This window comes from Triticum urartu, chromosome 3, assembly GCF_003073215.2.
Source record: "Triticum urartu cultivar G1812 chromosome 3, Tu2.1, whole genome shotgun sequence".
Lineage (NCBI taxonomy): Eukaryota > Viridiplantae > Streptophyta > Magnoliopsida > Poales > Poaceae > Triticum > Triticum urartu.
In genome coordinates, this window is record NC_053024.1 from 612,757,527 (window position 1) to 612,785,458 (window position 27,932).

At 49.1% G+C, this 27,932-nt stretch overlaps 1 protein-coding gene across 1 annotated transcript; it reads right to left on the bottom strand.

Moving 5' to 3' along the window:
* Positions 1–18,880: 18,880 nt before the first annotated feature.
* Positions 18,881–20,775, bottom strand: LOC125545355. Its single transcript, XM_048709272.1, has 3 exons — positions 19,801–20,775; positions 19,536–19,704; positions 18,881–19,449 (listed from the first exon to the last, which is right to left on the bottom strand). The coding sequence occupies exons 1-3, from the start codon at positions 20,554–20,556 to the stop codon at positions 18,980–18,982; spliced, it is 1,395 nt and encodes a 464-aa protein (XP_048565229.1). The 5' UTR covers positions 20,557–20,775; the 3' UTR covers positions 18,881–18,979.
* Positions 20,776–27,932: the final 7,157 nt, after the last annotated feature.

The window sequence follows — 27,932 nt, forward strand, 5'->3', positions numbered from 1 at the left end:
CTGAATCCGAGTGGGACCAGAACTAGGATTCTAGGACGTGAATTGATGTAATTTTCTTGTAAGGAAAGCCTAGATAAATCCTTTGCTTGTACGGGAAGTCCAGCCGCCTCTTATATATGTTGGGGGTGATGGCCGATTGAACAACACACAATCGAACAAATCTATCTACATCTTTTACCTTTACTTTTCCTTCTCCCTTGTTCTTCTTCTTCCTCGTTCTTCGTTCGTTCTTTTTCATTGTAAGGCGGCGAACCTCGAGGCCCTAGGGGCGATCATGTCGACCTAGGGCAGCCCATAACCTCTACGCGCCCTGACGGGGTCCCTCCCGGGCGTGTGGGGTTTCGGGTCCTCAAAAGCGCCCACCGGATTGTCTTGCGTACCGCGCTTCCGGCAGGTCTCCTTCGACGTGAGCTGCGGTGCATCACCCCCGGCGTCGAGGGTACACGGTGACGTGTTCATGTGCGAACACACTTTTTGGCGACTCCGCTGGGGACGAAAGATCAAGAATCATCATCAACCATGTCTAATCTCCCCAAGCCCTCAGAAGTTGACGGCGATAACATCATTAAGCCCGGTCTTTATGAACTATCGGATGAACATCGCCAAGCCTACGAAGCACGCAAGAAGCAGCGTTAAGAGGCTTTTGAGGCGCTCAAGAAGAAGTGTGAGGAGGAGGATTTGGAAGCGTTTCTTTCAAGTTTCAAGAAGGACCATCAAGGCAACATCATTCCGGTTAGAAACACCAATTTTCCTCCCCTCATCGACGAACAAGATCTAATCACTGTGAGTAAAGTTTTTTCTCCAGAGCAAGTGGCTGTGATTGAGAGTCTTGTTAGTAAGGGTAATGTGATGGCATACAATTCTTTTGTGGCTAGTGCTAATGCTCAGAAAAATATGCCTCCATCATCTAGTGGTACTGTTGGTATATCTGAAAACCCTAGTCCAATTTTACCTATTTCGTCGGCACCACCTATGCAACAACAATATAATATGCCGTTGAATTTTTACCCTACTCAAACCAACCAGCTTGTGGCTGCACCTACATACTCTAATCCTATTATGAGTGTGCCCAATTCGGCGTCAACGCCGAATCACTTTGTCACACCACCCATAGGCGCAGGCATGTTTGGTCTTCCGCCGAATTATGGTTCGGCGCCCATCCCACAAGTTGCACCAATAGCTAGTACTCAGGTTGCTTCTATGTCATTACCACAAACATCTTCATCTACCTCGGATCCAATTTTAGCTAAATTAAGGGAGGATTTGCATAAGATGTTTCTAGAAACTTTCGGAAACGAGCCGAAAATAAAGAGTCGTGTGTACCAAAAGCCTTATCCTGAACACTTCGATGCAATTTCTTACCCTCAAGGTTATAAGGTTCTTGATTTTGTTAAATTTAGTGGTGAGGGTACGAAAACAACTTGGGAGCACGTGAGTCAGTATCTAGCACAGTTGGGTGAAGCAGGTTCCATAGAAGAATTGAAAGTGCGTTTATTTCCATTATCTTTAACTGGTACCGCATTTTCATGGTTTGCTGCTTTACCACATGGCTCAATTCTCTTATGGTCGCAATTAGAGCAAAAGTTTCATGATCACTTTTATAGCGGCGATAATGAGCTAAAGTTGTCACATCTTACATCGGTTAGGCAGAAACATGATGAATCGGTCACCGATTATGTCAAGAGGTTTAGAGATATAAAAAACCGATGTTATAGCTTAGTGATAACTGAGAGAGACTTGGCAGATCTTGTTCTTAATGGTTTGAAAACTCACATTAAAGAGAGGCTAGAAAGTTATGAGTTTTTGAGCATTAATCAAGTCTTGCAAAAAGCTTTGGCCCAAGAGATTCGAAATAAAGAGGTCCATAGGTCTACAACCGATCGTCCTAGAATGCATATGGTTGAACACAATGATGATAATTCGGACGATGAGGTTGATGTCTATACTACTGAATTTATTTGGTCCTCAAAGGCCAAACCCTATATGTGCAATGCTCTTAAGCCGATTCGCAGGAATCGTGATGAGGAGATGAGGTTTACTTTTGATATATCAAAGTGTGATAAAATATTTGATGCACTCTTGCAAGATAAGATGATTAGAATATCACACACCATACCGCCGTTTGAGGAGCTGAAACGGCGTGCTTATTGCAAGTACCATAATTCATTTTCTCATGCTACTAACGATTGCAATGTTTTCCGACGACAGATACAATCGGCCATTAATGACGGACGATTGAATTTTGCTGAGATGCAAGTTGATAAACAGCCCTTCCCGATAAACACCATAGACTTGGAGGGAAAGAAAATGTTGATTCGGCCTAGCATAGCCGAATCTGCTAATGAAGATAATGTTGTTATTGGTGAACCCAGGAATAGCAAGGAGGGCGACAAGGACTTGGGAAGAAAGATTGTGCTTGAGAAGCAACCCGATGGCAAGGAAGTGTTGAAGATCACTATAAAAAATGCCACACTCGGGGGGCAACCACAAGTACAAGAGGATGCTCATGTTAAATTGATCAAGCCCAAGAATTCAGAAGTTGGCAAGTGGAAAAAGAATGAAACTAAGAACAAGAGAATCAAGCCAACTTTTGATATGTTGCTATCCAAATATGCAAGTCAAGCGGCCGGTTCTAGCTCTAATCGGCCATCACATTCAAAGCGTTCAAGATTGCCTCCGGAACAAGAGTTTCGACGATATGCAAGGCCATATGGGTCATGGGCACTGACACCATGGATGTCACAACCCTTCTATGCGCCATATTACATGAGAGGCTTCGGTGGAGGATGGGGGCAGCCCCCAATGGCTCCTTATGCTTTCCATATGGGGTGGGCAGCACCTAGAAGGCCTGCTCGTGAGAGGCTTTATTATCCCACACAAGGCCGTTTGAGCTATGGTGCAAATCGGCCAACAAAAATTTCTCCAAGTAAGGCCAATAAAAAAGTGTGGCATGTTAAGTCATCTAATGCGAAAATTTCAGAATGCGACAAGCAAAAGGAGATCGAAAAGCCGGTTGTTGGTAATCTGGCTACTTCTAATGGTGATATTGTTATTGTTCAGCAGGGTTCCATGGTTAGTGATCATGAGGCGAGCACAAGCAAGGCCAAACCAAGGGATCCCAAATATACTCAACCTAAGTGGTGTCCTCCCGGTTTAACCAAGACCATGAAAAGGAGATTACAACGCATGAGGAACCACGAGAAGGTAGATCACAAAGAGGAGAGGCAAAGGGACGAATTGTTAAGTGAAATTCGGCCCATGGCACTCACAAAACAAGTATGGAGGCCTAAACAAAAAGAAAACGCAGATGCTTCTACATTAGCTACAGCAACCCATTCGCCACCAAAAGAGGATGATGCAACCCCTATTACATCGTCCACACCACCTGAAACATCCCCTTCAGTTGAGGAATCTTTGAGCCCAATATTCACATTGGGGGATGAAGATGAGATGGTGGATTATGAATCTACGCCGGTTCGGGAAGGTATGGATATTAATATGGTATATTACTTACCTGCTGAGCTTCGTGCTATAGGTAAAGAATGGGAGGTAGCCCAGCTGGATTTTGGTCCTAAGAATGCTATCTTCGAGAAGCCAAAAGAACCGGTGAAACACTTGAAGCCATTGTACCTCAAAGGTCATATTAACGGATCGCCGGTTGCTAGGATGCTCGTTGATGGTGGTGCTGTGGTAAATCTTATGCCCTCCTCGGTCTTCAAGAAGTTGGGGTTAGACGATAACGCATTGATGAAGACCAATATGGTACTTAATGGATTTGAGGGAAAAGAAAAGACAGAGGCCAAAGGTGTGATGTGCATGGAACTCACCATGGGAAGCAAGACTTTGGCCACCACATTCTTCATCGCCGAGGTGCAAGGTAACTATAATGTTATATTAGGCCGCGGTTGGCTTCATGCTAACCAATGTGTGCCATCTACCATGCATCAATTCTTAATACAATGGGTCGATGATGAGGTAGAAGTCATTCACGCGGATAATTCGGCTTGTGTTGCTTTGGCCGATACATCGGTGGATTGGAATCATCCGGATGCTACTTGCTTAACAGGGCGTGACCTCTCGGAGTTTGATTTCCTTAGTGCTACGAGGAACGGGTTCATTCCCATCTCTTTAAAGCCGATTGGTGGTAATCGGTTCCAGGTTATGATGTAAACAAGAAGTTAAACATGGCCGATATAGAAATTATCGCCCTAAGCACATAGAATGGCCGATGGAGTGTTGACATCGTCCTTAGGAAAATCATCATGCAAGTTATTTTTCGGCACACAAGCTTTGCCGAAAAACAGGGGGGCATGTGTTGACACTAGATTTTGGCATGGTCACGAATCCAGATTCGTATGCAAAAGTTAGAGGCAACACTTCGCGGGCCGGCCCTGAGTGAGAAAGTATTCGGCCTTTGTCGGCTGAATGAAACCATGCCGGGGTAAAACCTTGCTGGTGGAGAAGCATGCCGGCGTGGAAAGCTTGCCGGCGGAGAAGCTTGCCGGTGTGAAACTTGCCGCCGTGAACAGTAACCTTGCCGGGAAAGCTTGCCACCGTGAACAGTAACCTTGCCGGGGAAAGCTTGCCGCCGTGAACAGTAACCTTGCCGGGGGAGAGCTTGCCGCCGTGAATAGTAACCTTGCCGGGAAAGCTTGCTGCCGTGAACAGTAGAAACTGTCGAGGCCAATCCGACCAGATGCTGAAGATGGGCTCAAATACTTATCTAGATGGCTTCGGATGAAGGAGTGTTCAACACAGGAGTTGTTCGTAACGTCGAAACGGTCAACTTTGCTTTTGGAGTCATCATCGTCCGACGTAGTATACGACCAGCAGAGACGCTGCAAGAGTCGGATGGTCCAGTCAGCTACATGAACGAGTCCGACTCGAGATTAGAGATGACCCCGTGGAGTATTCAAGATGGCCTTATTTGGAAAAGTGATCAACATACGGATTGTTGGCCTCGTCGAAGCACACATAATTGATATTTGAACCGTCTCCATCGGAAGTCATATGCAGATTCCACAGCCCACGCAAGGAGCAAGACAGAAGATTGAGCCAGATTCGGGCTGAATCCGAGTGGGACCAGAACTAGGATTCTAGGACGTGAATTGATGTAATTTTCTTGTAAGGAAAGCCTAGATAAATCATTTGCTTGTACAGGAAGTCCAGCCGCCTCTTATATATGTTGGGGGTGACGGCCGATTGAACAACACACAATCGAACAAATCTATCTACATCTTTTACCTTTACTTTTCCTTCTCCCTTGTTCTTCTTCTTCCTCATTCTTCGTTCGTTCTTTTTCATTGTAAGGCGGCGAACCTCGAGGCCCTAGGGGCGATCAGGTCGACCTAGGGCAGCCCATAACCGCTACGCGCCCTGACGGGGTCCCTCCCGGGCGTGTGGGGTTTCGGGTCCTCAAAAGCGCCCGCCGGATTGTCTTGCGTACCGCGCTTCCGGCAGGTCTCCTTCGACGTGAGCTGCGGTGCATCACCCCCGGCGTCGAGGGTACACGGTGACGTGTTCGTGTGCGAACACCTATGTCGGGTTATCGAGACCATGTATTTCTTCAACATGTGGTAAATTCTTAACATCTTCAGCTTTAATACCTTTTTCTTTCATAGATTTCTTTGCCTCTTGCATATCTTCAAGACTAAGGAATAGAATACCCCTTTTCTTCGAAGTTGGCTTAGGAGTTGGTTCAGGAAGTGTCCAATCATTTTCATTACTCAACATATTATTCAATAGCAATTCAGCTTGATCAACAGTTCTTTCCCTGAAAACACAACCAACATAGCTATCCAGGTGGTCTCTGGAAGCATCGGCTAGTCCATTATAAAAGATATCAAGTATTTCATTTTTCTTGAGAGGATGATCAGGCAAAGCATTAAGTAATTGGAGAAGCCTCCCCCAAGCTTGTGGGAGACTCTCTTCTTCAATTTGCACAAAATTATATATTTCCCTTAAGGCAGCTTGTTTCTTATGAGCGGGGAAATATTTAGCAGAGAAGTAATAAATCATATCCTGGGGACTACGCACACAACCAGGATCAAGAGAATTAAACCATGTCTTAGCATCACGCTTTAATGAGAACGGAAACAACTTAAGGATAACGTAATAGCAATTTTTCTCATCATTAGTGAATAGGGCAGCTATATCATTTAATTTAGTAAGATGTGCCACAACAGTTTAAGATTCATAACCATAAAAAGGATCAGATTCAACCAAAGTAATTAACTCAGGATCGACACAGAAATCATAATCCTTATCGGAAATAAAGATAGGTGAAGTAGCAAAAGAAGGGTCATATTTCATTCTAGCATTCAAAGACTTTTCTTTAAGCTTAGCTAATAATTTCTTAAGATAAGATATATCATTGCAAGCTAAGAAGTCTCTAGCAGTTTCTTCATCCATAACATAACCCTCAGACACAACAGGCAATTCATATCTAGGGGGAGAATCTTCATCATCACTTTCATCAATATTATCAGTTTCAATAATTTCATTATTTCTAACCCTAGCAAGTTGTTCATCAAGAAATTCACCTAGCGGCACAGTATTATAAAGCATAGAAGTAGTTTCATCATAAGTATCATGCAAAGCAGAAGTGGCATCATCAATAACATGCGACATATCAGAATGAATAGCAGGAGTAGGTGTCACAAGTTTACTCAAAACAGAAGGTGAATCAAGTGCAGAGCTAGATGGCAGTTCCTTACCTCCCCTTGTAGTTGAGGGAAAAATCTTGGTTCTTTGATCTTTCAAGTTCTTCATAGTGATGAGCAGATATAAATCCCAAGTGACTCATAGAATAGAGCTATGCTCCCCGGCAACGGCGCCAGAAAATAGTCTTGATAACCCACAAGTGTAGGGGATCGCAACAGTTTTCGAGGGTAGAGTATTCGACCCAAATTTATTGATTCGACACAAGGGGAGCCATTCAAATCATGCAAGTTAGAGTCCAAAACAAGGGCAAAATTGTATGGAAAAGTAGATACGATGGAGACGTATCACCCAACGGCGTTCGACTCTGTGGTCTGTGCAGGAAAACAACGTTAGCATTCAGTTACCACCATAGGCTGACCACGGGAGTCTTTCACGGGCCGAACCTCACAAATTCTTGGTGGCTCTCTCCCATGCTCCACACCTCTCCCATTGGGTCCTTCTTCCTTGGCTCCTCGCCTCCCGATTAACTATAATATCGATCAATTTTCTGATGTTTCTGCCATCCTATCGTCTCCCCAATTAACTTCCCCGTGATTAATTTCCCATTACTCTCTTTTATTATCTCATAGTTATGACAGATGATCTTCATCTTCACTAAGGCCCCTTCCAGTGCTCCACCTTATACAGGTGCTAAGGCTGGCATGTAGGCAAAAAGAAAATGATGTGGCAAGGTAATTAAGAGGAGATAGATGGGTGTGGTGACCCTAGGAATAAAAAATGCTAAGCGCGGGAACCAAGGGAAAACACTTAAATGAAAGAAGCCCACAAATGCATGGATAACTTTAATTGCTAAATCATTAAATTAACGATGCTTAGCTACAGCAAGTTAAGCACCTTTGCATTGTGGACTTTAGTATCTTAGCTTTTTAATGTGCTTAGCACCTCATCCGACTCATATGCAAGGTCATCGGCGCCGAGTAAAAAGTGCTCCCGAGACCTAGAGGACTGATACGTCTCCAACGTATCTATAATTTTTGATTGTTCCATGCTATTATATTATCTGTTCTGGATATTTTATATGCATTAATATGCTATTTTATATTATTTTTGGGACTAACCTATTAACCTAGAGCCCAGTGCCAGTTCCTGTTTTTTCCTTGTTTCTGAGTTTCGCAGAAAAGGAATACCAAATGGAGTCCAAACGGAATGAAACCTTCGCGATGAATTTTCTTGGACCAAAAGAAAACCACGAGACTTGGAGATGAAGTCAGAGGAGCCACGAGGCGGCCACAAGGACGGAGGGCGTTCCCCCCACCCTTGTGGGCCCCTTGTGCACCTCTTGACCTAATTCTTTCGCCTATATATTCCCATATATCCCCAAACCACCAGAGGCATCCATGAAAACACTTTCCCACCACCCCAACTTTCTGTACCCGTGAGATCCCATCTAGGGACCTTTTCCAGCACCCTACCGGAGGGGGATTCGGTCACGGAGGGCTTCTACATCAACTCTATTGCCCTTCCAATGAAGCATGAGTAGTTTACCACAGACCTACAGGTCCATAGCTAGTAGCTAGATGGATTCTTCTCTCTCTCTTTGATTCTCAATACCATGTTCTCCTTGATGTTCTTGGAGATCTATTCGATGTAATACTTTTTTGCGGTGTGTTTGCCGAGATTCGATGAATTGTGGATTTATGATCAGCTTATCTATGAATATTATTTGAATCTTCTCTGAATTATTTTATGTATGATTTGATATCTTTGTAATTCTCTTCGAACTATCAGTTTGGTTTGGCCAACTAGATTGGGTTTCCTTGCAATGGGAGAAGTGCTTAGCTTTGGGTTCAATCTTGCGGTGTCTTTTCCCAGTGACAGTAGGGGCAGCAAGGCACATATTGTATTGTTGCCATCGAGGATAAAAAGATTGGGTTTTCATCATATTTCTTGTTAATCCCTCTACATCATGTCATCTTACTTAATGCGTTACTCCATTCTTTATGAACTTAATACTCTAGATGCATGTTGGATAGCGGTCGATGTGTGGAGTAATAGTAGTAGATGTAGAATCATTTCGGTCTACTTGACACAGACATGATGCCTATATTCATGATCACTGCCTTAGATATCGTCATAACTTTGCGCTTTTCTATCAATTGCTTGACAGTAGTTTGTTCACCCACCATATTATTTGCTATCTTGAGAGAAGCCTCTAGTGAAACCTATGGCCCCCGGGTTTATTTTCCATCATATAAGTTTCCGATCTACTATTTTACCATCTTTTACTTTCCGATCTATAAACCTAAAATACCAAAAATATTTACTCTACTGTTTGTTTACTTTCATCTATCTCTATCAGATCTCACTTTTGCAAGTAACCGTGAAGGGATTGACAACCCCTTTATTGCATTGGGTGCAAGTTGTTTGATTGTTTGTGCAGGTATTCGGTGACTTGTGTGTTATCTCCTATTGGATTGATACCTTGGTTCTCAAACTGAGGGAAATACTTATCTCTACTTTGCTGCATCACCCTTTCCTCTTCAAGGGAAAACCAACACAAGGTCAAGAAGTAGCAGGAAGAATTTCTGGCACCATTGCCGGGAGATCTACGCCAAGTCAAGCCATACCAAGTACCCATCATAAACTCTCATCTCTTGCATTACATTATTCGCCATTCGCCTCCCGTTTTCCTCTGCCCCATTTCTAAAACGATTTTCAAAAAGATTTGCCTTTACTTCGCCCTTCTTCCGTTCGTCTTTTGGTTTGCCTTTTTATTCGCCTTCTTTTCCTTTGCCCTTATGTCTTACTTGGTTTGTTTGCTTGTTCGCTTGGTAAAATTGTGTGTTTATTGAAAATCCGAAACCAAAGAGTTTATGGATCCTCATCCACGTTCTAATATTTTTAAGAGATCCAATTATGATGAACCAATTGCTAGTGAGTTGTGTGCACTAGATTATCTTTATGAAGTTTTGCTTGAAATTCGTGAATCTGAAAATTGTGATGAAGAAATTTACGAAGAGACTCACGATAGCTCCTCGAATAAAAAGCATGATTGCAATGATGTTATTATAAATTCTGTTAATGTCAATTGTGCTAATATTATGCAAAACCCTAAGCTTGGGGATGCTAATTTTGCCATGTCCATTACTTATCGTAATGATCATGATTAGGGTGATTCTTCTTATGATCTTGAAAATTTATTTAATCCCCATGATGAATATGATATTGATAATAATGTTTGCAATAATACTGAAAGTGGGTTTGGAAGAGTGTCGACTTTAGATCCCACATATTTGGAGAATATTCAATCTTATGCAATTTTTGATAAAAATTGGTTTGGAGTAGTCCTGACTTTATTTTATGATAATCCCACTATTTTGGAAGAGTGTCAACTTTGCATGCGTGTGGATCATGAAGAGAAAATTTTATGTGATAGCTATATTGTTGAATTTGATTATGATCCTACATGTAATTAATATGAGAGAAGAAAATATGGTTGTAGAAATTTTCATGTTACAAAATTACCTCTTGTATTTTTTTACGTACTTTGTGATGCTCTCTTTGTGCTTCAATTCTTGTCTTTCATGTGAGCATCATCGAAATCTCAATGCCTAGCTAAGGACATTAAACAATAGCGCTTGTTGGCAGGCAACCCGATTTTATTTTTGTTCTTTGCTTTTTGCTCCCGTTTTTCAATAAATAATTCATCTAGTCTCTGGTTAGATGTTGTTTTGTGTTTTAATTAGTGTTTGTGCCAAGTAAGACCTTTGGGATGGCTTACGGTGATAGTTGATTTGATCCTGCTGAAAAACAGAAACTTTTGCGCTTAAGAAAACAATTCTTATTTTTATTGGAGCGTGAAAAAACTCTAATTTTTTTACACAAGATTGACATGCAAATTGCCTCTATTGTCATAATGTTTCAGAATTTTTGGAGTTACAAAAGTATTAGAACAACTGAATCTTCGCAGACTATTCTGTTTTTGACAGATTCTGTTTTCTTTGTCTTGTTTGCTTATTTTGATGAATCCATGGGTAGTATCGGGGGGTATGAACCCTGGAAAAGTTGCAATACAGTAGATCTTACACCAATATAAAAAAAAGAATGAGTTCACAACAGTACCAAAAGTGGTGATTTATTTTCTTATACTAATGGAGCTGATGAGATTTTCTGTTGAGTTTTGTGTTGTGAAGTTTTCAAGTTTTGGGTAAGGACTTGATGGACTATGGAATAAGGAGTGGCAAGAGACTAAGCTTGGGGATGCCCAAGGCACCCCAAGGTAATATTCAAGGACAACCAAGATCCTAAGCTTGGGGATGCCCTGGAAGACATCCCCTCTTTCGTCTTCGTCTATCGGTAACTTTACTTAAGGGTATATTTTTATTCACCACATGATATGTGTTTTGCTTGGAGCATCTTGTATGATTTGAGTCTTTACTTTTTACTTTGCCACAATCATACTCGCTGTACACACCTTTTGAGAGAGACACGCATGAATCATGATTTATTAGAATACTCTATGTGCTTCACTTATATCTTTTGAGCTAGGCAATTTTGCTCTAGTGCTTCACTTATATATTTTTAGAGCACGGCGGTGGTTTTATTTTATAGAAATTATTGAACTCTCATGCTTCAATTATATTATTTTTTGAGTCTTTAAAACAGCATGGTAGTTTGCTTTTGTTATAAATTTAGTCCTAACATGATAGGCATCCAAGAGGGATATAATAAAAACTTTCATATAAAGTGCATTGAATACTATGAGAAGTTTGATGTTGGGGAACGCAGTATTTCGAAAAATTTACCTACGATCATGCAAGATCTATCTAGGAGATGCATAGCAACGAGAGGGGAGAGTGTGTCTTCGTACCCTCATAGACCGAAAGCAGAAGCGTTTAGTAACGCAGTTGATGTAGTCAAACGTCTTCGCGATCCAACCGATCAAGTACCGAACGCACGACACCTCCGCGATCTGCACACATTAAGCTCGGTGATGTCCCTCGAACTCTTGATCCAGTTGAGTCCTGAAAGTGCTAGTGATCGACTAGAGGGGGGTGAATAGGCGATTTTTATGAAAGTCCTCAAAACATGGAAGTTTTCGAAGACAAATGATAGAAATAAACCTATTACCATGCAGCGGAAGGTAGACTACACTAGGCAAACCATAGTCAAGTATTCAATGGAGTGAAAGCACAATGACTAATAGCAGCTAGGCAGTAAAGATCAGGTAGGAAGATATTGTGAAGCCAATCAGAACAAGCAGTCACTCAGTGAAGACAAAAGATAAAGCAGTCATACAATGACTTCACAAGGACCAACAGTAAGTAAAGGGAAGGGAAGGATGAAACCAGTGACTCGTTGAAGACAATGATTTGTTGGACCAGTTCCAGTTGCTGTAACAACTGTACGTCTGGTTAGGGAGGCTGAGATTCAACTCAGAAGACCTCGTCTTCACCTTATTCCCCTTGAGCTAAGGACATCCAGTCCTCACCCAATCACTCTGGTAAGTCTTCAAGGTAGACTTCCAAACCTTCATAGACTTCGTTCACCGGCGATCCACAATGACTCTTGGATGCTCAAAATGCGATGCCTAACCGGCTGGAGGATTCATAGTCCTCAAGTGTAATAAGTCTTCAGATCACACAGACAGGAAGACTTAAGTGATGCCTAACACTCTTTGGCTCTGGGTGTTTAGGGCTTTATCCTCACAAGGAATTCTCTCTCAAAGGCTTCGAGGTGGGTTGCTCTCAAACGACAAAAGCCGTGCACTAACTCTGAGCAGCCAACCATTTATGGTTGTAGGGGGTGGGCTATTTATAGCCACTAGGCAACCCGACCTGATTTGTCCGAAATGACCCTTGGTCACTAAGGAACTGACACGTGTTCCAACGGTCAGATTTCAAACACACATGGCAACTTTACTTGAGCTACAAGCAAAGCTGACTTATCCAACTTTGGACAAGATTTGCTCTCATAGTCTTCACTCGAAGACATAGGATTTTTGGTTAAGCATCACTTCAGTCATTCTGACTGGTTCACTTGGACCCCACTTAATAGTACGGTGGTTCCTATGACTCAACAAAGAAGAAAAAAGAACGACGAAAGAACTAAGTCTTCACGCTCCATAGTCTTCATGCGATGTCTTCTCTTGTCATAGTCTTCAATGTGAATGTCTTCACATACCACCTTTGACTTCAATGTCTTCTTACATTTTTAGGGGTCATCTCTGGTAGGAAAACCGAATCAACGAGGGACTTCTACCTGTGTTATCCTGCAATTCTCACAAACACATTAGTCCCTCAACTAGGTTTGTCGTCAATACTCCAAAACCAACTAGGAGTGGCACTAGATGCACTTACAATCTCCCCCTTTTTGGTGATTGATGACAAACTGGTTGAAGTTTTCAACGGGGAATAAAATATGTGAAATTGTAAAGGATAGGGGATTGTCATCATAAGTGGCAAAGGCTCCCCCTGAAGATGTGCATATAAGTAATTTGCTTTTGGTATGCAAATGCACATGGCAGGTTGTACTTGTGGAGATCCTCTTCAACTTATGATGACAATTCATCATGCATGAAAAGTATGTGAATATAATGACATGCATAATGAAAAATGGACGTCTGCAAAATGATCTAAGTGCGGAATTTATCGTCGCACATGCGGAATTTATCATCGCATCACAGAAAAGCAAATAAGTAGCAGACGACCATCGAGTTTGAGTGTTACAACTCAAAGAACCAAATGTATCGAAAATGAGAGTTGTAAGCACTTGGCAAAAGTAGCAAAAAGTAAAGAAACCAGCCATATGGACCCGCTTGAAGACTATCAACTCATATGCTTCTCCCCCTTTTGTCAGTGAGGACCAAAAAGGTTTGAAGACATAGAGCGCCTACTCGTTCCCATGAGGTGCAGGCGAGGCAGCAGGGTCGTCTGTAAGATTCGGTGGTGCAGACGAACTCGGTGCAGTGGTGATTCACGCCGAAGGTGGTGAAGTAGCATCGTCTTCATCATCGATGACACGTGCAATCACTGTTGCAGCAAAGGAGGAGAACTCAGAGTCTTCAAGAGACGGAGTACGCCGCAGCAAGGTCCTTCTTGGAGGTGTTGAGTCAAACTTGAAGTGTTCAGAGAAACCATCCTTTTGAAGATCATCTTCAGAACACATAAGCGTCAATCCTTTCCATGTACGCCGACTTTCATGGGCGACAAAGGCACTCTTGGTGGCAAGGTTGCGAATCCTATTTACGTCCACCAAGAGGCTTTGCATTTGGCGCTTCAGCCAGTCATGATGCTTATCCTGTTTCTGATGAAGGGCAACCATAAGCTCTCGGTCATTGAGAACACGGGATCGCTTCTTGGGCCGTTGTGCAATGGTGCTTCCAGGTGTTGAGAGAAACTTTGCTTATCAGCATTCTGAATACTAAGGGGCTCCTTGACAGGCTCTGGATAGATGGCTTCAACTGACATGTCGACGTCAGGCAGAAAAATCCGATGATTGCGAGCAGAGGGTTGATAGATGACAGCTGAGTGTAGTTTGATCAGACGCATAATCCATGGGGCGTAAAACTTCAAGCCAAAGAGATCAGATCCGGATGCAGCAAGTTGGCGGATGAAGAAGTCTTGTGCATTGAAGCTTTTGCCGTGAAGAATATGCAAGACCAAAGTCTTCATTGCACCTTCCAGCTTTGCATGTGGAGAATGTTCTTTGACGGGCCAGAGAGTTCGCCTTATGATGTGATAAATAGTGTGTGGCAGATACTCAAGGTCTTCAACAAAGAACTCCTTAGGGTATTCAGCATCTGGAGGCAAAGGCTTCATCATGCTAAGCATCTGACTCATGTTGGGTTCAGACTTGTGAAAAATGCTTTCCATAGCAGCACTGTGAAGCTGACAACCAGGTTCATAAAGATCTCCTGGAGTGGGCAGGCCAGTGAGCTCAATGATATCAAAGGCTTTGGCTTCGTGATGAACATTGTCTGTCATCCACTCAAGGACCCAAGTCTTCGGATCCCTGTTGTAGCCACGAATATGAAGAGTGGCATAGAATTGGAGTAGCAATTCTTCGTTCCAGTGCTCCTTGTCAGTGACGAACTGCAACAAACCAGATTCTCTGAAGCAATCCAGCGCTTCTTCCAAACAGGGCAGACCAGTTATGGCTTCAGTGTCAAGACGCATGTGGGGAAAAATGCGACCTTGATTGTACAAGATGCATGAGTAATAATTGCGCTGCTGATAGCTCCAGAACCGATCAGAAGATATTCTTGCCATTGAATCCAAACCAGTTTCAGTAACACATCCATTTCAATTAATGTGAGATTGAAATATGAAATTGGAATGTAACTAGTATGTATGATGTGAAATTTGAAATTGAAATTTCTAGACCGCATCCATTTCAGTTTCCAGATCAGTTTTAGTACCACATCTACTTCAATTAATGTTTCCAGACATATTTCACTCTTTTGAAATAAACTGTTACACATTTCTAAATAATCAGTTCCACAAGTTGACATTTCAGTTTCATATTATTTTACACTTTGAGAACCTATATTTTCACTTTTCACTGGTTTGTTTCACAAAAATCACATATATTTCAATTGCACATTTTTTAAATAACTCATTTCACTCTTTTAAAATAAATTATTACACAACTTTAAATAATTAGGTTCACAAGTTGACATTTCAGTTTTGTATTTGGGTTAAATAGGTTCTAGTGGAATAGGTGTGAAATGTTCAAATTTAAACTTGTTTGAAATGTATCCGAGATTTGTCTTATTTTAAAGGTTTTGGTGCCGGGAGTTCAAATATGTAAAAAAAAATTGATTCAAATGTTATGAGTCATTTAACATTTCACAAAAAAATGCAAGTATATAGTGGAAGAGAGAAAGAGAGCAAATAGCTATTCATGCAACATACTATCTAAGCACTCTCTCCCACCTTTATGTAAAAGGTTAACACAAGTAAGCACGCAAGGACAACTGCTACAGACAATCTGACACACTATCGCTTTGTATTGTGGTGTATTGACATTTTCCAGTGTAGTACTTAATAAACAACGGGAAAAAGCTTCAGCAGAACTCGGATCATGATGCATTAGCGAACGGCCAACGCAGGCACGGAAGCTCCCGTGCGCGGTAGATTTTCTGCTCTGTACATTATGAGAGCAACTCCAACGGGCCGACCCGAACAGACGGTGTTTTTGTCCGTTTTTTGTCCGTTTGGGTCGCTCCGACGAACACAAACGTCCGGCATTATATTTGGATCGACGCGAGCGTCCAACGTTGGCCCGACCTATTTTATCGGCGTGCCAAAAAAAAGTATTGCAAACATTTTGAAAATATACATGCACTTAATTAAACATAAAATCCGGCTATGAAGGCCGGCGAAAGTCCACTTTACATTAATTAAAACACTAAAAGCTAGACGACGCGCTATCCTAGGCGTCCTCGTCGGCGGCTGCGTCTGCGTCGGAACCGATGAGGTCGATCAACGTCGGCGCAGGGCCGGCCCAGGGGAACGCCGTGTTCCAGATGGCGGTGATGTCGGGCTTTGCCGCTGCTGTCTGCGCCGCCGCTGCCTGGGCCTGGCGTGCCTCCTCTTCGGCCTCGCGCTCGAGCATCTGCAGGCGCTCGCCCTCCCGGCGCTCCTCGGCCAGCCTAACGCGGCGCCGGTGGTCGAGGTAGGCCGCCTCCTGCTTCTCCGTCGCCCCGAGCCAGATCGACGGAGCGCTGACCCACTCGTGCACTACTCCGGTCCAGGAGTAGCGCTCGAGGTAGGCCGTCTCCTCCGGCTTGGCTTTGGGCGGGGACGGCGGGGCCGCCGGCGGCACGACGCAGTCGCCCGCCGCGAAGAGGGCCATGGCAGCCTCGAAAGCCGCCTCGTCCGCCGCCCTCCACCGCTCCTCCTCCTCGCTATCCTTGATGGCCGCCTGGTAGGCGGCCTCGGCCTCCTGGTCCTCGTCGCGGACGACGAGCGCGGGCGGCGGCAGGCTGTGGTCGACGCCGTGGACGCCGCGTCGCCTCGCCTCCTCGTGCTCGAAGGCGAACCATCGAGCCCAGTTGGGCGAGTCGATGGCGAAGTGCGGGTCGGCGCGCTGCTCCGACGACAGCAACGCCCGCCAGCGCCGCACCTCCTCCGCATGGGCGCTCGCCGTCCGCGGTGCCGCCGGCACTGGGATCCTCTCCGGATCCAAATGCGAGTCATGCGGCAGCGTCACGTCCGAGTACGGCAGAGACACGCGGTGGTGCCAGTGCCATTCGGCCTGGTGCAACGGCACGTTGATGCGCTACCTCTGACGGGGAGCGCGCGCCGGCGCGGGGAGGGCGGGGAGGGAGGGGGAATGACGGGCCGGGGCTTTGCCCTTGCGACTACTGCCGATACTGGAGAAGAAACCCATGCTGGCGGTGGCTAGGGTTGTCGCCGGTGTGGGGGTAGGGGTGGCCAGATAGGGACGGGGGCGAGTGGTAGTGGATGAGGACGGCCCCGCCGCACGCCCGGCTTAAAAAAGGGCGACTGCCGTCGCTGACGCGTGGGCCCAAGGTGGACGGTCATCATAAATTATGTTGACCGCCGTAGTTGGACGGCCGCCAGGTGGGGACGCGGCGGACAGCGAGGAGACGCGCGGCGCGTCCGCTCCGACCCATTCCAGGCGCCATTTTGGGCCGGAAATGGGTCGGCGCGGACGCCGGACGGACACTATTTGAGTTTTGGTCGGCGCGTTGGGCCGCCATTTTTGTCCGCGCCGACCCAAACGGACGCGAGCGGACGAAATGGGTCGTCCCATTGGAGCTGCTCTAAGGCCAACTCCACCGCGCGACCCCAAACGGACGTCTGTTTTGTCCGGATTCTGTCCGTTTGGGTAGGGATTTGGGGTCGTGTCCGGGCGTGTCCTGGGATACGGTGGCCGTGCGCCCAGCGCGCGGACGCATCCCGGCCGTATCCTGTCAGCATATTTTTCTTTGCAAGTCCTTAACTTTTTTTTATCATTCATTTTTGGTACGTGACAATACATCATCACATTTTGACTAGTAAAACAAGGCCAAAAAAATAAGAATAACAAGATACATTTTAGAAGACAGCCAACTTCCATAACTGCCCCCTTGAGTTGGGTTAGGGCCTTCTCGATACACTCATTGTTGATCTGTGGAGGAGGCTCGATCTGACATCCTCCTTTCTTCTTCAAGCCAGATGTAGATGTTGCTTCCTCACACCTAGTCTCGTGTCTAGCCTCTAATTTAGCAACAAGTGCACTTGTCTCATTTACAGCCTCTATGCTAGCTAAAAGTGCACGAACATGTACTAAATTTCGCTCTATCAATATATCGATGTACTCTTCTTTCCAATACCAAAACTTGCATCCATTCTACACAACAAAATTTGAAGTTAGCACAACTAGTCAAATCTAGAGCACAAACCGAAGCTAAAAAAAGCGCATACCCATTGTTTAAGCACTTGATGAACACCCATCCGGGATGTTCCGGCGTTGTAGACACGCGGCGCACGACCATCCTTGGGCAGTGGTCGCACTTAATGAGTGGCAACGGTGCGCCGGTGAGCTTTTAGGCAAGCACCGAGTCCGGCCGACCGCCATTCGTGTATCTGTCGGTGGACCACCGACGATGCAGATCTGAGCGGCTAGAGGAGGAGCCACTGCCTGCATGTGGCCTTGCGGCCCTGCCAGGGCCTTTCGGCGAGGTGCCCGGCCAGTCCATGGCGCGGCCCGGCCTCCCACAGCCGGCCGAGCTCAAGACCGACCGCATCCGCCCTAAAACCGGCCGGCGGGTGCGCAAACCAGGTGGCCGTGGTTGGGTAGCTCGGCGGCGCCGAGGGGAAGGGGTTGGGCGAGCTCGCGTCCGAACTGCACGGCTGCAATGGCAGCGGCGGCGGCGGCAGCGAGGGGAAGAGTGGAGGGGGTGCGGCCAGAGGAAGGGAGGGGGCGGATAGAAAAAGGCCCGCCTTGTGCCACCGACGGGCGGGCCAGGGGAGGACACGCGCAGACGACCCGCGCGTCCGCGTGATGTCCGTTTTACCCCAAAAACGGCGCAAATTTGAGCCGTGAATGGGTCGAAAGCGGACACAAAACAGACAAAAGTCCGTTTGCTCCCGCGCGCTGGGACGCCTCTTTTGTCCCTTTTACTCCAAACGAATGAGGCCGGAAAGGATAAGGTCGCGCGGTGGAATTGGCCTAAGTCCCACCTGAAAGTGCAACACCAATGGCGTGACAGACCAAACGGGGTCCAAGTTTTACCATTTACCGAAAGGAGCAACATTCTTCGAATCTACTCAGTACGTATCCACAAAGTCCCTACGTACAATCTTCATAGTTTCTCATCACCCGCGTTGCACCCTTCGTGCAAAATCAGCTTCACCTTGTCAAACATCTCCTGGATCTGCTTCCTGGAATGCAGAGGAGAAGGGTACATGCACGCGCAGTCCAGCTGCCCGTCCCTGACAGAGTCGAACACGCCGATCGACGGGCCGATGCCGTGCACGGTGGCGCAGCCGACGTACTCCTCCACGCCGGCCTTGCTCTGCAGGCCGGACAGGCCGTCGTAGGTGGCCGGCTCCTCGAACACGGAGACGAGCGCCGTCCGGAGCGCCGACGCCGTCGTCAGCTGCGGGTTCTCGATGGCCCGGCACATGAGGAAGTTGAGGTCGGCGGTGTCGGTGAGGTGCTTCTTGCTGTTCTTGGCGCTGATGTAGGAATCGTGGCACCTCTTGGCCAGTTCCCATAGCCCCTCCTCTCCGTGTATCTTGTGGGTGTTGGTGATGGCAGAGTAGAAGAACCCTGCAACGATTAACAGTGTCAAGCTTTTGCATCTAAAGATTTGAAGCATGATAAATTTTTAGAGTTGATTTGCTTCAAGGACTAACCAACGTTGTGATCGTCCAAAGCTGGCTCAAGAAACTGGCGGCAGTTGATCAGGGTCGCCACAGAGTACGTCTCCTGCTGGCCACTGTCCAGCTTCTTCGACTGCCGTGCAGCCAGCAACGTCGCCGCAGCCATGGCCGAGCAAAGCTTCACCCCGTTCTCCTTGCACGCCTAGATGACAATGCGCGAACTATCAGTAATCTACTAATCTGTATGTGCAGATCAAATGTAGGAGTAGCATCTATCAGTGATCTGAAGCGAACTCACATCGAGCAGGCGCGTCGTCTCCTCGCGGCCGAACGCGAGGCGCACCATCTGCGTCGACCTGGCCGTGCCGGTCTCCTCGAACGGCAGCGTGGACGTGCGCAGGCCGTTGATGGAGTAGCCCACCATGTCCACCCCACGCGCCCAGAACGGCTTCCACGCGTCCTTCTGCGGTATCCTGTCCTCCAGCCCGGCCTCCACCGCCGCCGACTCCTCCTCCTCCGGGTCGCCCGCGCCGCCCAGATGCGCCAGGAGCTCCCTCAGCAGCGCGGCCGACGCCGCGCGGTCGCACGCAGCCGTGTGGATCCGGACGAACAGCGCCGCGCGGCGCGCTGGCGGCGGCAGCTCGTAGAGCGCAGCGAAAAGCACCGGGGAGCCGTCGGGCCCGGGGTCGGACGCCCATGGGTTGCTGTTGAGCTCGCCCTCGAGGAGGGAGTCGAAGTCGAGCGCGGACGGCTGGGGCGCGAGGGCGAGCTGCGGCGCGGGGGAGGGGAAGGCGAGGGTGGGGCTGGAGGTGGAGGCCGCGCGGATGTGGGCGCGGAGGACGGGGTGCGCTCTCTGGAGGGAGCGGACGGCCGCCTCGGCCGCGGTGGCGACGCGGCGCGAGAGGCGGCGCGAGAGGCGGAGCGCGAGGAGCGTGGTGCCGGTGCCGCCCAGCACGGCGCGGCACCAACTGTACTCCGTGCCGCACACCGCGCGGGTGCGGCACGCCGCCGCGCCGGGCTCGGCCGTACCCGTCTGCTCCTTCCCGGGATCCATGTCGAGAGAGGTCGTGGTCGTGATCGCCGCTGCTGCGAGTGGCAAGCTGGCGTTTGCCGGCTCGGATGTGCGTGGTTGGTGACTGGTCGGCTCCGGCGGTGTGGCGCCTTGTCAGCTCTTTCGTTTTGTAGCGCTCCGTATGGCGACGACGAGATTCCTTCTGCTAGTGTATAAAAATCCGTGGCCAGAATGGGAGGTTTGGATTGCAGTACTTACGAGATGGCAGCATGTCGACGACGAGAGGGACTCGACGGTGAGGTACATTCCAGAATCCAGAATATCTCTTCTCTGGTCGATCGGTCAGCATGATTATGTATACTTTTCTATGTGTGCTTTGCAGTTTGTTAAATAATATAGAAGGCACGGCGACGTGGGTGGTGGGATGGATCATGCCGTCTTGCACGCTCCCTCCCTGCGTGTTGCGTTGCGTTGCGTTGCTGCAACAGCAGCTTGCCGGACAAGGCCTTTATTCCATCGACGGACCCGTCTCTTCCACTCACACGATGACAAGCGACAAGGAAGGAAGGCGACTGTCGACTTGGAGAATCCCTTTGAGGCTCCCACGCTCCGTCCCCACGCCGGCTGCCACTCGGGCATCGGCATCCACCTTCCCCGCCGGCGGCCACTCCGGCCCCGGCGCACTCTCTCCCCGCCCTCCTTCTCTGCCATGGCTTCCGGCTCCTGCAGCCCGCCCTCGGTCTCGTCGGCGCTCCATCGGGAGCGACCGGTTGTCTCGGGGTTGGGGATTTCGGGCTCCCCTGGCTTGGCGTGTTCGTCCTCGGCGGGGGGTGGTCCGGTGGATGAGCCTGGTCTGGCGTAAGCCGAGAGCTGGCACAGGCCGGGTACATCCCGCAAGGCGATGTGGCGGCGTCGCCGGGATTTGCGGCGTCAGCGGGAGGCGGGCGGCAGCCCGGGTCGGGTTGTGTCCTCGTCCTCTTCGGAGCGGAGGCTGATCCCGCCGGAGCTGTTCGGTCTCTGTTTCAGATGCTTCGAGGATGGTCATCGGCGGCAGGATTGCACCAACGAGGCCTTGTGCATCCGCTGCGGCCTCCCTGGTCATGTCTCATCACAGTGCCGGGAACCGCGCAGCCCCATCTCGGCAGATGAGCTCTGATGGGCGGTGATCGCACAGGTTGCCCGCAGGTCAGAGGCGCCCAGGCAGGCACCGACTTTGAGGCGGAGGTTGACGGAGCCTAGGCAGTTGCGCCCAACCTCCCCTCCTCGTCTGTTGCGCCGGGGGCGGCTCTGTATGCAGGGTCATATGAGATCTGTGTGCTGCAGCGGTCGGAGGGCATGAACGACCTAGAGCGGCGGCTGCAGTTGGCCGTGGTGATGTACGTGGGAGGAGCTCGGCCGCCGGTCTCCTGCGACAAGGCGGCGGTGGCGATTTCGGCACAGTTGGGGATGCCAAGGTTTCGCTTTTCCGTTCACAAGTTCCATCCGGAAGATTTTCTGGTGGTGTTTGCCGCGCACGAGTTCATGAACAGAGCTTTGGCAGTGCCGTTCATTGAGCATCTTGGGATCAAGCTCTTCATCAAGCCATGGCTCAGGCAGGCGCAGGCAGCATCGAGGCTTATGCGGGTTCAGGTTGACATCATGATCGAGGGCATACCATCTCATGCCTGGGCCAAGGACACGGCGGCGGAGCTGTTAGGGAGTGCGTGCTTGATTGAAAGTGTGGCGCCGGAGACAGCCAGGGAGGATTTGTCGCTGTTCAAGCTGAGAGCTTGGTGCGTCGACCCAGACGACGTGCCGGTGTTTAGGAATCTGTGGGTGCCGGAGCCGCTGGAGGTGAATGTGGATCCCGCGGCGTGGCGTGCTTCTTTCCGCCAGTTGTTGGAGTATCCAACGTTCATCCACATCGACCGGATGAGGGACTTCTCGCCGCCGGAGCTTTGGAGGAGGGAGTCTGGATCAGATAGCGGGAGTGGTCAGAGTGGGTTGCCGGACAGCTCAGGCGGCTCATTCCAGGGAGGAGAGTGGGTCGTGCAGCCTTGGTCTCGTGGAGTGACGGACAATCGAGGCGCCGGCCGCCGTGCACACTTTCCGGCCAGCGGCGGCGGTGGCGGTGAGCAACTCAGATCATACAGAGCGGCGTTGGAAGGAAGGGTGGGGCCTTCCGCTTGGAGGCTTCCACACATGGGATCTGGCACTTTGGACGTCACATCTGGTCCGGTGGTGGCCCACAACGACCGGCCCGGTCAAGAGCAGGGGCGTTCAAACGGTCTTATCCCAACGCATCGTGCGCCAGACTCTGCGATGGGGACAGTTGGCGAGCGGACCGGACTTGAGACAGTGCGCGCTATCAGCCCAATCATTGGGCAAAGAGAACTGGCCACAGAGGTTGAGACAAATGCCAAATCGGTACAGGCGGATCAGGATGGCCCAGAGTTGGTGAGAACGGGCACGCGGTCGCAAGTGGATGCTCAAAGGACCGGCGCTGATCCCGACAGGTTGGGATCAGAGCTGGCCCACTCGTTGGCAACCAGGGATGGGAATTTGGGACAAGACAGGGAGGCAGCTAGTGGCCAAAGGAAGGCTAGGGTGGGGCCTGCAACTCTAGACCAGGCCCCTACTCTGGATGTGGAGCGCATGCAGGATCCGGTGCGGCATGATTGCCAGGCTGTGGTCTTGGTCTCGTCTGGCATGCGGCCGGCCCCGGCATAGGAAATCCCGACGGAGACGACGGAGGGGACACCCGACACTGGCGACACCACTGTGCAACTGCTGGGCTGGGCACCGGTACCTGAGCTGATTGGTGCTGCGAACCTCGAGACGCGGGGTGAGGCCGACCGTGATTCTGGACTTGCAGCTAGGGATCAGTCCCCATTGGATGCTGCGGTGGTTGATGGGACTACGTCGAGTGGCCATGCAATACCAACCCTGCATGGCAACGAAATCATTGTGCACCATCACTCCTAGGATGAACAGGGTACGGACGAGAATCTATCTGCAAAGGAATTGGCTGCACTGGGGAATATCAAATCTTTCTGCTCGGGACTCTTGAAAAAACTGGCGCCGCCACTTCTAAAGGAGATAGAAGGCATACGATGGGTGCGCACGGGTCAAGACCCCTTCACGCCTCGGCGTACCACAAGATCGGTGTGCGCTTCAGGGAACAGGAAGACCAAAGCGACGGCTGCGGAAACAGTGCTTCTCAAAACCCTAGAGATCTCTAGAGATGATCTGGCGGTCTCGGACGATGCGCTAGGTCAGCTACGGGAGATGTTTGATTCACCGGTGCAGGAGCAGCAGCTGAGGGCGATAGCGGCCATATTCGGCAAGATCATGCCCTCCAACTTGGCATGTGAGCTGGAGTAGGCGAAGATGCTGTCGGTGTAGACAATAGTGGTCGTGTCTCGGGATGTACCACAGCTTCCCATGTCGCACGCCTCATTAGAAGTTGTATGTTGGAATGTTAGGGGGTTAAACAGGCCGGCCAGGAGAAAGACACTTAGGGAGTTCATGGAAACGGTGCGTGTTGCGATCGTATGTATCCTGGAGTCCAAACTCGAAAGGGTGGACCAGTTCACAGTCATGCAATGTATGGGAACATCATATGATGGTTTCACTTATCTCCCGGCGTCGGTGACGAGGGGTGGAATCATTGTGGGCTGGGACTCGTCTAAAGTGCAGTTATCTAACGTGACACTAGACGCTAACTTTCTAACAGCTTTTGTGTCCCCTCTCGATGGGCCAACATGGTGGCTTTCGGTGGTGTACGTACCACAGGAGGATCTAGAGAAGATTCAATTTATGGACGATCTTACGGAGAGGAGAAGGCTCTGCCCCGGGCCATGGCTGGTTATCGAAGACTTTAACTTGATTCTCCATGCGGCAGATAAGAACAACAACAAGCTTGATCGCAGGATGATGGGCAAATTCAAGCGGTGTGTGGATGATATGGGTCTCAAGGAGCTTTTCCTGCACGGGAGGACGTACACATGGAGCAATGAAAGGGAGATTCCTACGCTGACTAAAATTGACAGAGCCTTCGTGTCTGTGGATTGGGAACTGGACCATCCCGACTGTTTACTGCAAGCGCTATCCACATCGGCCTCGGACCACTGCCCGCTGTAGCTTTCGCTTGAGGAGGAGCATCTGCAGCCTAGAAAGAGGTTCAGGTTTGAGCTGTTTTGGACCAAGCTCGACGGATTCTTGGAGGCGGTCGCTGATGCTTGGGTCTGCGAGGAGGAAATCACAGATCCTTTCTTGCGTCTGGATGTGCTATTGCGGAACACGGCAAAATACCTCACTTATTGGGGACAACGGAGGGTGGGTGTCGGTGTCAAAACCAGCGGATCTCGGGTAGGGGGTCCCAAACTGTGCGTCTAGATCGGATGGTAACAGGAGGCAGGGGACACGATGTTTTACCTAGGTTCGGGCCCTCTTGATGGAGGTAAAACCCTACGTCCTGCTTGATAGATATTGATGATATGGGTAGTACAAGAGTAGATCTACCACGAGATCAGAGAGGCTAAACCCTAGAAGCTAGCCTATGGCATGATTGTTGTTCGTCCTACGGACTAAAACTCTCCAGTTTATATAGACACCGGAGAGGGCTAGGGTTACACAGAGTCGGTTACAATGGTAGGAGATCTACATATCCGTATCGCCAAGCTTGCCTTCCACGCCAAGGAAAGTCCCTTCCGGACACGGGACGAAGTCTTCAATCTTGTATCTTCATAGTCCAGGAGTCTGGCCGAAGGTATAGTCCGGCCATCCGAACACCCCCTAATCCAGGACTCCCTCAGTAGCCCCTGAACCAGGCTTCAATGACGATGAGTCCGGCGCGCAGATTGTCTTCGGCATTGCAAGGCGGGTTCCTCCTCCAAGTACTTCATAGAAGATTTTGAACACAAAGGTAGTGTCCGGCTCTGCAAAATAAGTTTCCACATATTGCCATAGAGAGAATAATATTTACACAAATCTAATCTGCTGACGTATTTCGTAGCGTGACATCACACCACGGCCAAGTCTTTATTCGAATCATTTTATTGTCCCACCTTAGCCTGTTTAGCGAGGCGGTTTCCTTGGCACGTCTTGTTAAAGCAGAGATCGTGTCCCCTTATTCCGGGATTCTCATCAACACGGGCGTGGGTAACCCAACCGTACCTGTTGGTATATTTTCTCGATCAAAGGCGAGTCCCAAACGGTCACGGGGAAGGCCCTTGGTTTTCAACCTCTTATAAAGAGACCAAGGCCTTACTCCTTTCTTTCAATCTCAAACGAGTTCGCCCTTCGCCTCGAGTTCCAACACCCAAGGCTCCAGATTTCAGGCGCTTCGGACCTTCGACAATGTCCGGTTCCGACCTTCGAGGCCGATGGATGCCTTCCTCCGTCACGGAGGAGGACGTGCTGAAGTTGAGAGAGGCTAGTTTCTTGACCGGAGAAATCTCGCATAGGCTACCTGCTCAAGGGCAGGTCATTCCCACTCCCAAGCCCGGTGAGAGTGTGGTGTTCATGTCTCACTTTCTTCGGGGGCTAGGCTTCCCGACGGATCCCTTCATGAGGGGGCTCATGTATTATTATGGGCTGGAATTTCACGACTTATCCCCGGAGTCCATCCTCCATATTTCCTCATTCATCGTCGTGTGTGAAGCCTTCCTCCGTATCACTCCTCACTTCGGACTATGGCTCAAGACCTTCAAAGTAGAGCCGAAGATGATCGAGGGACGGCATGCGGAGTGCGGAGGTGCTTTTATAAGCAAGAATGCTGGTACTCCATGGCCCGAGGGCTCTTTTCAAGAGGAGTCCAGCTTATGGCAGCGAGAGTGGTTTTATATTACCGCTCCCAGGGCCCCTAAGTGGGTGGCGCCACCTGCCTTTCGCTCGGGTCCCCCGCCACGACTGGCTTCATGGGTCAATACGGGGCTGGACTGGGGGCCGGCAAAGGACATGCCCCTGTTGCAGGGCCACATCCGAGATCTCCTAGAAAGAGACATCAATCTGGTCATGGCGATGCAGGTTATGTTAATTCGCCGAGTTCTGCCCTGCAAACGTCGCCCCCTCCGCCTGTGGGAGTTCAACCCGGAGGGACCACGAGTTCTCCAACATTTTCTTGGCATGACGCCCGTGGAGATGTACAAATTGTTCTTCGGACCACAAGTAGTGTGTACAGATTCTACGGAGGACGCAGGTCTGAGCTGCAATCGTCCGGATACTCAAGTAAGTAGCCTTGTGCCCGGACTCGCTATCCGTATATTTATCATAAAATTGCCCCTAAAAGAGCTATCCTTTAAACATGAGTGGATAGCGAAAGCAAAGCTAATCAGGTGTCCGCCCCCCTCCCCGAGACCATGCCGGGTCCCGTGCTAGTCAGGATGTTGGAGGTTGTGCCTTCAAAGGGAAGCGAGGGAGGGGACAAGGGAGCTACAGCCTCCTCAAAGGAGGTTGTCCGGAAGGGAGGAATCGAAAATTCCTCTCCTCAGGGGAAGAAGAGGACCGCCTCTGAAGACCCGGAGACCATGGCCTTAAAGCAGGGGAAGAAATCTTCGCCAGAGGGTCCTGTGCTGGGGGATACTTCGGCCGAATTATGCCCTCAAGGGGATCAGCTCTCCACCGAGCCGTAAGTAGAGAGGAGTTTTCTTTTCAAGAAACGAGAGAAATCCCTGCTTTATATCTGAGAAAAGTTAATCGAAAATTTACCTTGTAGCTCGGACCTTTGCCCTTCTCAGCAGAGCTCGTCTTCAGGGGATCTTCTTCCGGAGATGATGGAGAGCGGAACGCCTCCCCCTACCATACCGCCATGCGAGGCGGGCGACCCTGAGGTATCGTCGCGGAGGGTTTCTCCGAATCCGGCGGGGCCGGAAGGTAGTCATATGGCCCCCAAGGCCCTCCACGTCCGGCCTTTGAGAAGGGCCATCGGACGAGTCCGGCGCCGTCTGGTGCGCGGTCGGAGGAGCTGAAGGATCTTCTAGGGCGAGCATCTATCTCAGAGGAGCACCGTGCATTGATGGGTACGGTGATTGAGAGGATTTCATCCGCGGAGAGCGGATTGCACTTGGCTGTCAGGAGTTTACTGACAGGTTTTGAGGTACGCAAAATAATGTACCCTTTTTGGACAGTTGCGCATAAATAAGATGCGCCCTGTGTAGATAGTAGCCCCTGAGACTCTGTGTGTTGTCAAAAGTGATGGCGCGCAGAGGATCATAATCCCAGGTCTAATATGTCGCCTTTATATGTAGGTGGCGAAGTGTCCGGTGGCCAGCCGGACTGATGGATTTGCCGAGCTAAAGCGGTAACTTGACGTGGCAGATGCCGACATCGCGCTTGTCAACAAGCGGCTTGACGAGGTACAAGGTATGTAATTCCTTCGGCGGCGCCTGGTAAGAGGAGCTTTATGCCAGTATCTTACGATGTGTGCGCTTGATGCA

Excerpts from the sequence above, each read along its gene's own strand:
- LOC125545355 (XM_048709272.1), bottom strand. The coding sequence starts at position 20,556 with ATGGATCCCGGGAAGGAGCAGACGGGTACGGCCGAGCCCGGCGCGGCG. Across the intron at positions 19,705-19,800 it reads AGACGACGCGCCTGCTCGAT|GCGTGCAAGGAGAACGGGGT; the intron begins GTGAGTTCGCTT and ends ATTGTCATCTAG. Across the intron at positions 19,450-19,535 it reads TTTGGACGATCACAACGTTG|GGTTCTTCTACTCTGCCATC; the intron begins GTTAGTCCTTGA and ends TAATCGTTGCAG.